The 10,589-nt window shown below is 35.3% G+C and overlaps 1 protein-coding gene across 1 annotated transcript in view; it reads left to right on the top strand.

Annotated features, from left to right (window-relative positions):
* Nucleotides 1–9,184: 9,184 nt before the first annotated feature.
* The window catches only part of LOC118743745 (serine-rich adhesin for platelets-like), a 14,379-nt gene continuing 12,974 nt past the window's right edge, over nt 9,185–10,589 (top strand). The window contains exon 1 of the mRNA XM_036476508.1: nt 9,185–10,567. Within this exon, the coding sequence (XP_036332401.1) occupies nt 9,185–10,567 (1,383 nt within the window). The remainder of the gene's footprint in view (nt 10,568–10,589) is intronic.

Here is a 10,589-nt window from a genome sequence, read left to right on the forward strand (position 1 = left end):
CATAAATTGAAATGAGAAAATATATCGTAAATCAAGTACCAAACGAAAAAAAAAAATTTCATTTATTTTAGCCCCCACTTTTGAGGAAATTTAAAAAGCTCCCTAAAGATATGCAACCATTTGTTTTTTGAAATCAAGTACAAACATGTCTATAGAAATTTGGAAAAAAATGTGAGCTTACTTAATTTATGTGAAGTAATTAAATCGAAACAAGGTAATTTATGCCTTTAAAAAGAAAAATATATATTTTTAAATTTCATTGAATTTTTAGTGACGTATTTTATTTTATTTTTTTAGTTATATATTTCTTATTTTTTCAATTAGGGGATTCACAACTCGCGTTAGCCGGCGTAACGTCTTAAAGTCTAAGGTGAGTTGAAAGATAGTTGCCAGAACTCCTCTATTAAACTATCTTGCCTACCGTCTTTCAAATGTCTTTCAAATTGCCCCGTAATGCAAGGATACTACGTGTATATGTGTACTTACAGTGCGCCTTCGCATAATTCAAGTAAGTACAGTGTAAATTTGTACATTTAATAAATTGTGTAAATTGCATAAATGTGCGTGTGTATATATCTATATGTATATATGTATGTGGACTATCGTCGTACCGCTCTTAAGTTCCCTGTGGCGAAAATCTCTAGTTCTGAACTGGTGCGCTTCTAGTACATTAATACCCAGTACTGGTTCGCGATAAATCTCTTTTGCATGCAAACAACTGACGAATTTACCTTGGTGATGTCCTAGGGAGTTCAATTGCCCCCAGCTGCATACCTTTTTCGATAGTTCTAAATTCGTCACTTTAGACTCAGATTTCTAAATGTACCTCATTTCGCTGTTTTGAACTGGTGGGGATCTAGTTACTATCGGACGGTTTCGTTTTTGGCTATAAAGATCTAGTACGGAACTTGAAATTTGATTCACTAATTCGGGGTTTCCCTGCAGGGTTATTATACCAGCCATGTACGAGTATGTATGTATGTATAAATGTGCTTGGGTGCTTGAATGACACTGAATGACATCATCACAACATCATCAAATATTTATCAAGTCAATTATAAACGTAATACAATTTTCTGCATTTATGCGGAGCGAAAGGAGTAAAATGCAAATTATGGTAAAATTAAAAATTTAAAGTTGCATTAAAAGCGAAATTTGCAAAACTAGAGCTTAAGAAGGAGTGAATGAAACAGAAATGCAACAGAATTGGCGAGAAATAAATGAGTTGCCGAAAGAATTACACTAAGTTGATACCCGATAATTAACTTGCAATCATCTCGGACATTTGATTGGCATTTAAATAATTGAATATTTGTTTGAGAAACTGTGAAGATTCTGAAACAAAAAGTAGGGAGAGAATGGATAAAATAATTTTAAGATAAATGACTATAAGCGATTGCTGGTGGAAAATAGAAGCAGTGGCTTAAAAAACTTGTTAGGATAACTGAAGTTAATGTTTGTATATATTTTTGGTCTACAGGATAAAATGTTTGGAATATATTCGAAGTAAGACCACTGGATTTATGCATTGCTATAACATAGGCTAAGCTGCTGCAAGGCTGGCCTTTAGGTGCAGGCATGTGTGAAAGAACTTCAGTTCAATTATCCTAGGCTAATACGAAAATTAAGAAAAAGCGGACTGGCCGTGTGAACTAAATTGTTGCTCCGCGTGGAACCTAAACCCCCAGGACATTGCTATAATTATTTAACGTGTAAATTTGGATACCATAATCCTGTTCTCTGGTATATTAAGGAGCTGCGGAAGTGGAATAGTGCTTCAAGAAAACTTTTACTATGACCTTGTAATTTCCTATAGCTCACAATCATGGAGGCTTGTTGGCGTAAACGTCTGTTTAGGTAATCGCTTTCGTCACATCCTCTACCCTTGTATCACTACCACCATCGAATGGGGAAATATTGCGAGACGGATCTCTAAAATCTGTCTATCAGTAAGAGTGATGCCATTGAGATTATTAAAATTCTTGAATCACCTTCCCTAACCGGTGAAATTCGAGTGGCGAATATGCTGTCCGTCTGCTGTGATTACAGTTTTATGACATTTAGCTTTGCTAGTATTATTGGGCAAAAAGAGAGGGAGTTCCGGTTGGGCCATTTTGACTTATTGAATTAAAGGGTTCACTGAATTTAGCAGCCTCTGTTCACCAGAAGGTGCGGCTGCAAGCTGCTATCTTTCTTATAGCAAGTGCCTTACTTTTTATTAAAAATACCCCTGGTTTGGGTTGTACGCTGGTTGAGAGACCCGCCACGTAAAAGAAAAGTAGATGTACAATAATAGTGTAAATATAAACAACTGGCGTGTTCTATTGGACTTGGTTAGGCGATTAATGGGGCCAATCAGGAAAAATAATAGAGTGGTCGAATTTTATAGATAAAGAAATGATAAGAAAATAAATTACGATAAGCCCAGTGGGTACACAGCATATAACGTATGTATATATGCTGATAAAAGCTGGCACGTATATATTTATATACTTTTATTTACATTTATAATACTCGTAACACAAGTAATGTATGTAAATACTGAGATAAATAATTTCAAGTGGTAGCATAAGTACTTTATTAAAAAATAAATTTCAAGAAATCATTATCAAATCTATCTGTGCACATTGGGGTGCCCATCGAAAAAAATTGGTTTTGAAATTTCAAGATCATACCCACTAAATTCCTTTCTTTTTATGAGAAGTATTATTGCCAATTTTTATAGATTTTTTAAAAATCATTTAGAGCTCGCAACTTGTTATTTTAGGTCAGAAAGTACGGTTTAGTAGATTTATCAGTTTTTGATTGACTATTTTTTATTAGATTTTAAACATCGAACATGTTGTGAAAAGAGGATGTATGGGCCTTTAAAAGGATGAATAATAATCTATTTTCAGACTTGGGTTATCGGGATTTTTTATCGAGAAAATTTAGAAAAATACATTTTTTATTATTTTTTTTTTAACAAGTTTTGATCATCACTTATTTCCGAAATTTCAAAATATGTAGTACTTTCTAAAATTAAATCCATTTTCAAATAAACTGATGGCTCATTTATTGTAATCGCAATGAAAAATAATTTCGATGGGCACCCTAATGTAGATACATATGTAAAAGCAATTAAGCTATGCTACGAGTATTGTGACGTTTTTAGTACTTAGCGTTTATCTATTGTTCGATTCTATTTTAAATGTCTAATCATCATTCATAACAAAATAACTTTAAGTATTTATAAGGTGAATAAGAAAGAAGGTAGTAAATGTTGAAAAATGATAGAAATTGAGACCCTCCCACTGCCTAGTAGTACATTACACCGCACACGAATACTTGAAAGGGAGATTCTGCGAAAACCTTAGCAGAAATGTGTAACCGCCCGATATTAATTTTTTAATAATCACGCCGACTAAAGTCCTAGAGAATTACATATATGTTAATATATAGGTGCGTTGTAACGCTATTTGATTAAATGCGTTTGGACACTTTAGAATTTGGGAAAATCTTCCAGCAGCCTTTTGATGCTTGGACTACACAGCCCGCGCCTCTCAAGAACTGAATGTGAGGAGAATTCGGTCCTGATCTCTTGCTCTGATTCCGCAGAAATATACACTGGTGGCTCCAAGTTAGATCTGAAGGAGGTGTAGTATGCCCGCAAGACCTCTCATTTAACCTCAGTTTTCGTCTGCCAGATCTATGCAGCTTTTCTCAGGCTGAACCAACAGCAATAAATTAAGCTGCGAGATGGCTAATTGACTCGCCTATAAATCTTTAAAATTTTTAGTGTAGTCCGTTGTGTTTTCACTTTATAGATTCCCCTAGAACGGAATGTGTAAGCAAACTACATGAAGTTTTTACGTAAAGCTATCTGTGTTGAAGATAATTTTTCGAAACACAAACAGCTGTTGTCCACACCCACGCACCAGAGTGTGTCAGTGAAGTACTAAGTAGTTTAGATGTCTTTCAAAACAAGGGCAACTACGGGGGGAAAACCGAATGAATCCACTTTACAGCTTCGGAAAAAGGGATTCAAACTAACACAAAGTCACACCGAATGGATTCTTATTGAAGAGTGTCCTTTCAGGATTTCTGTACAGGCTGAAAATTGGCGTTTTGGCAGCTGGAAAAGTTTCTTTGCCCCCCTGCAGTCTACTTTCGGACATTTCGAGATTTTCGCTCATCACTCGCAGAGACAACTTAAGATCCACACATCCAGGAGATTCTTCTATAATTTATTAAATTAAAAGCTATAATCTGCCTTAGAGAGACCCAACCTCCTCGTTTCTTCTATAAAAAATAATCAGCCTTTCAAGGCTTTTCCACAGGAAGGAAAAGGGGTTCTACAGATATTCAGTACGATTTTAGAGTGTTCGTAGGCGGAGTTCACTCCATTTTTTCGTAACTCTGCGAAAAAGTCATCCACTTGGTGTTCTGAGATCAGAGAGCTCTATCGTCCACCAGTTTGGGCTTACTCTCTCGAGGACCCACTCAGCGCGTACAAGCTACCAATGGCGCTGTTCCGTTTGAATTTCTTCACGATAACATATAACGAGCTTTCAGTGAAATCAAAGCTCTCTTTAGCGACTTTTGGGAGTAGATAATGCAGTTTTGACCAGCTTCGATATTCTCGGTACTTCGGCCAACCTGTTGTCTCATTGGAACGAAAAAATTTAATAGTGTATGTGTAGACTCACAAAAATGGAAAAAGTGGTATATAAGCTCTCAGGTTGCAGTCACCAACTCCGTTAGTAATTTTTATACCCGAGCGCGCTTGGGCACAGGACTATTATAACTTTGTTTACATAACGGTTGTTTGTAAAAGTTAAAACGAATCGTGATATAGACAAATGTATACATTAATGATCAGAATGAAAAAAGAAATCGATTAGGCGGTTACTGTCTGTCAGTCTGTCCGTCTGTCTGTGTACACGATTCTCTCATTTCTCTCAAAGTTAGCGTAGTTGTTGGCCTTGGTACCACATACAAAACAGCTGAAAATTTTTGAAATCGGACAATAACCACGCCTACATTACATATAACGGCAATTTAGGGAAATACGAAGTCTTCGATAAATCAGTAAATTTTGAAGCTAGTCTATTCAAAATTAATGTTTGCAATAAGTCTTTATCAAAAAAAAATACGTTTCTGGTAAAAATTTGGAAAATGGGCGTAGCCCCGCCCACTTATGACCCCATATGTATATCTCGGTAACCGTCCGATCAATTTGTACCAAACTCGGTGCGATTGTTGTGCTTGCGACATAAAAGCAAAATCTTGAAAATTATTGCAATCGCACCATAATTACGCCCTTTTTCATATACCGGTAAATTTAAAAAATGCTTGAAACTTCGATATTTCCAAATTTATTAAGTATGCTCTAAATTAATACTAACAACAATCCCTTGAAAAAAATAACATAATTATGGAATTTTGGAAAATGTGCGTGATAACGCCCACATATAACTATATAAGTTTATCTCATTAAGTATGTATAACTGAACATACTATCGCAATTTGTTAGAAATTGGGGTAAAACCACTCTTCTTACCATGTGGCGGTAGTTTTCGGAATGGTGAGAAAACTTTATTTAATATTTGCTTGTTAAATATGTATTTGTGAATATTCTTCGTTCATGTACTACAAAAATATACTAATAATGAAAATATTGCTTTTACTTAAGAACAGTTTAGTAATCGCTTAAAGATTGCGTTCACAATAAAACATAAATTTGTCAAATTCTTATCGAAAAATACGATTCCATATGCATGGCCCTTAGCCATCATCTTGCATTAGGCGTATTATTATATTTACTTGTTATCAGATTGTTTACAAACGAAGCACTTGAATGAGTAGATTCACGCGTCATATGCCGTGTAAGCAAGTTTAAATTGGCTTATGGCGTTTTCGTTTCTACAAAAAAACTTGCCTCCTCTTCTTGGCCCGCTTTTAAACTAGTGTTTGTGCATAGAGGGCAAAGAGAAGGTTACATTTTTCGGTAGAAACGCTGTAAGTAATAAAAAAATAAATTATTCAATTTAGGACTGAGTGACAGTCAACGCTTATTAATTTATTAGGCATAGAAAATTAGGCATAGGTTGGTGTATTGAAAACTTCCCTGCAGGAAATGTATCTAACTATAAGCTAACTTTAAGTTGATTAGGAAGGAGTTATAAGTCACAAACAGATAACAAATCTGTATATTTTCTTTGACGAAAGTTAACTATATTTCTATGGCGATGGCCGCGAAATAGTCAAGGGTGATTTACCTCTGCATTTGATGTAGTCAAGGGTGGTTACCTCTGCTTTTGATGTAACTAACTTGTAACTAACTACTTTTGGGTATAAAATATCAATAGGAAAAACCAAATATTTATTATTTATTTTTATTTTTTTTTTAATATTTACTTTGTTTATTTTATCACATTTCATATTTGTTTACATATTCTGCTATAGGTGGTCCCATATGACAAATTTCGCTCTTCATTTTATTTGTCCTCAATTCGAAAAAGTATTTGCGAAGTGCAGGATATTTAAATAGAAACTCGTTTAAAGAAAACAATCTCGAGCTTTACTCCTGCATTACTTGTCCACTTGTTTCAAGTTAGCCTTTGTAGCTAACTACAAGTTTTACATTATATAGAAATCCCGCAAAAAAGCTAACTACAAGTAGGTTATTTTTTATCAATTGATAATTTGTTTCTGCAGATTTTTGAAGGTTAGTAGGCATGTAGTCGTACATACACACAGATCTGCACATACATATGTAAGTGTTCAAACAGCTCCCAATTCAATCAAAATACGAGCACAGAACTTTATGGCGTTGACATATTGCTTTACAATTCAGCATATTGCTTTCCGCAACTCGAGTAGCCATGATTCATAAATTTCATGATACGTATTTCTTATTGTACTTTTATTGCAGTTAGTTAGGCTTCGATAACGTTATTTGTATTCAAGAAGTAGTTCAAGTGTTTGTTGTGCTATTGTAACAAAACAAAAATAGGGGTATTCTCGAAATCTTGCAAAGCCGTTGCATGTAGCATCGATTGTGCGGATGCATAATTTGCAAACACACAACAACAAAATACATGGGAAACAGCATTTCCTATAACTGCAAAGTAGGCAACGTCTGGACCCATGCACATATTTTGCAAAAAAGTATAGCAAGATAAATGCGACTCTGTGCTAACTGTTTTGGTGTTTGAATTGCTACATATTTCTCTCATTTCTCTCATCCTGCTCGCTTCATTTTTTTAACCGACTTCAAAAGAAGTAGGAGGTTATCAGTTTGCCGAATATTTTTTGTTTTTTATGTATGTTACCGCATAACATTGGACCGCGTTAACCGATTTCGATAACTTTAGATCCGATAATTGGACCGTGAAGAAATTAACGATAATCTCAAATTTTTATATGAGAATTCAAGTCGGTTTTGTTCTTTGCTTAAAAATTACTTGTTTCTCTATCTTATTATTGTACTTGATATAGAATTTCGCTGCTTGCTACCTATGCATGCTACCACTTTGCAATAGGGTGCTCTCGTACCCATGGAACGTGCAAGACTTTGAGAATACCCCTAATTTGTTTCGATGTCTTTTTTTATGCTCATTTTACAAAGCCAATTAGGTTGTTTGTAAAAATTTTACAACTGTACAGGTGATAAAAAAATTGAGCTGGAGATATGGAAAATAATACTCAAATGTAAATCACTTTTAACTAAAATAGTTCCAGATATCGATGACAAGGTCTATAAATAGAACTATGAAATAGTCTCGAAAATCTGGAAATAGTTCCGAGAGTCCCAAAATAGCCTTAAAAATTCTGATTTTGTCCGGATTCAGTCCCGAGAATTCCAAAAAAACTCTAAGATAGCGAAAAAGTTCCCAAATTGAGGTGAGATGAGTTGAGCCGTGGTGAGTTTAAGTGACGTGTGGTAAGAATGGGTGTGATGAGCTCAATTTACATAATACAATATTCAAACTTATCTGAAACGTATGCTTTCTTTCGTTAATCATTTATCATCCATGTAACAGGAATATGTCACAGCAAAGCGTGGCAGGGTACAGCTAGTACATTATAAAAATACAACCACTTACCAAATTTCATCTGGATATCTCGAAAACTGAGAGAGTAGATTGCATACAAACAGACGGACAGACGGACAGGCGGACAGACCGACATGGCTAAATCAACTCAGCTCGACGTTCTGATCAAATAAGTATATATTTTAGGGGGTCTATCTCTTTATATTCTGGTACTTACAAACATAGGACCAAAGTTATAATACCATTTCATGCTCATGAAAGGTATAAAAATGTCAAAAGTACTTAACCCGCTTAAGTTACTTTTAAATTGAATAGGCTATAAATCTGTATACTCAAAAACACTTCGGAGAAAAAAATTTTAAATTTTGATGAATATTTTTCTTTAAGAGTTCTATAAAATCTTAAGCTTAGGTTTACATATATGGTATTTGTAAGGGGATGAACTGTATTTTAATTGAAAAATTTTAAATAATGCTACGATCTTGGTTTAAACTACGTATACTTTATTAAATTTTCATGTTTTATTCAAGAATTTACATATTTATGTAAGTAAATAAAAAGATGTAACAACATCAATAATTATGTTCGCTTTAGTACTCGCATCGAGCTACTTAAGCGGGTTCTTTTAAGTACCCAACCCACCTAAGTACCTCAAAAAGCTGTCATTTTTCGTGTGGTACTTAAGCGGGTTTTACTGTATACATATAAGGTATTGAATCTTCGGCCGACTTATTTATCATTTATACTTCAGTTTTTACTCCTACTGGTTATTTGCATACATTGTTCTACCGGAACAATAACATTAAAACTTGACATTATATTATTTATGGCTCGTAACTAACAGAAAAATATTTCAAAGCAATTTTGTACACTTTCATAATTGTTCTAGCAATCTCATACAGCTAACATATTAAAATTTCTGAGTAAAAGTTTGTAACCCAAGACCTGCCTCTACCACCCGTAAATAGGGTGTATAAATACTGAGAACTTTCAGTAACTTCAAGTTTTCGTGGAATTTTGAAGGGCGCCAAGCGGTTTTAAGTTAAGTAGAAAACAGCAGTTTGAGTCTTCTTACCAACACAGTGACAGTGCAAATGAAGTCTTTTAAGTTATTTCTGTCCTACATTTGTGTTTTGGCATTTATTATGATTAACTTTGGCTATTCTTCTGTGGTTCAAAAAGGAAACACTTGCTATTCAAACGTGCAACGAAAAAATGATGGCGCCCGAAGGGCATATGAAAATAAGCTAAGAAGTTGTAGTGAAAATAACCAAATTTGCTTAGAAGCTGCTGAAAAAGAGTATAAGTTACTGAAGGAGCGATTTATCAGACAATTTGAGCTATGCGTAACAGCTGAATGTGATAAAAGTGAAAAGTCAGAGCCAACAGTGGGAAAACGCATAAAGAGCGCATACTGTAAGCAATTTCGGTTAGAGAAAGATAATATCACCAGAAAGCGCAGGTTTGCATTTTTCTCTTCAGAATCGAGTTACTCGAGTCTGCAAACAAGCGAAAGTGAAAATTCTGATTACGAAAACGATTATTTTTCATCTTCAGAGCAAGACGAAAATAGCCCCCTAAGTATTGAAGCTAGCATAAGTGATAGTTCTGCGGAAAACTCCGACGATAATTGGGTTTTGCAAACAAATAAAGATAGTTCTATTAATAGGGCAACTGAAGAAACTGACGAATCCGATGGCAGCGTCGTCAGTATTTCGTCATCAATTAATGATATTAGCCAAACGGATGAAAGCCGTTCTTTATATGGAAGGACACTCGAAAGTGACAGTTATGATAATAAACACGACGATAACTCATTCTCGGAAACAGATGAAAACAGCTCGTCAACTGATGAATCAAGCGAAACCGAAGAAATCAATTCTCCAATTGATGAAATTAGCCTAAATGATGGTTTTGAAGACCACGATGAATCTTCCTATTCGGCAATAAATGGGGACAGTTCGTCAACTTACGAAACAAAAGAAACGAGGGAAGACCCTTCAAGTGAAGATTGTTGTGAAAGCGGTTGTACTGATGAAAGCTCTAGTGAAATTTCATCCTCAGAAACTGCAGAGAGCAGTGCATCGGAAAACAGCGGAAAACCTGGAAAGGACTCCGACGAAGGGGCTTCACGTTCTACTACAAAAACATCAGAAGAAAGCGACTACTCTGCAAATCCTACACCAGGCAAAATTGAAGGAAGTGAGTCCGCCACTTCAAATGAAGATCGTTTGTTTACAACCAAGAGCACCGATACTGATCAGCTTAAATCTTCAACTGGCAATGAGGAATCAACGCTCCATCCATATGCAAGCACCTCTTCCACGAAAGCGATAACAAGTCGTACGCCTAGTACAACTGAAGCAGTTGCGATCTACACTTCAACGGAAGAAATTTTATCTACAACCAAGAGCAAAGCTACTGATCAGATTTCATCTTCAACTGGCATTGAGGAATCAACGCTCAATCCATATGCAAGCACTTCTTCCACGGAATCGATAAAAAGTCCTACGGCTAGCACATCTGAAGCAGGAGAGATCTCTTCAACGG

The sequence above is a fragment of the Rhagoletis pomonella genome, unplaced genomic scaffold, assembly GCF_013731165.1.
Source record: "Rhagoletis pomonella isolate Grant_MI unplaced genomic scaffold, Rhpom_1.0 Rhpom_scaffold_00007, whole genome shotgun sequence".
Lineage (NCBI taxonomy): Eukaryota > Metazoa > Arthropoda > Insecta > Diptera > Tephritidae > Rhagoletis > Rhagoletis pomonella.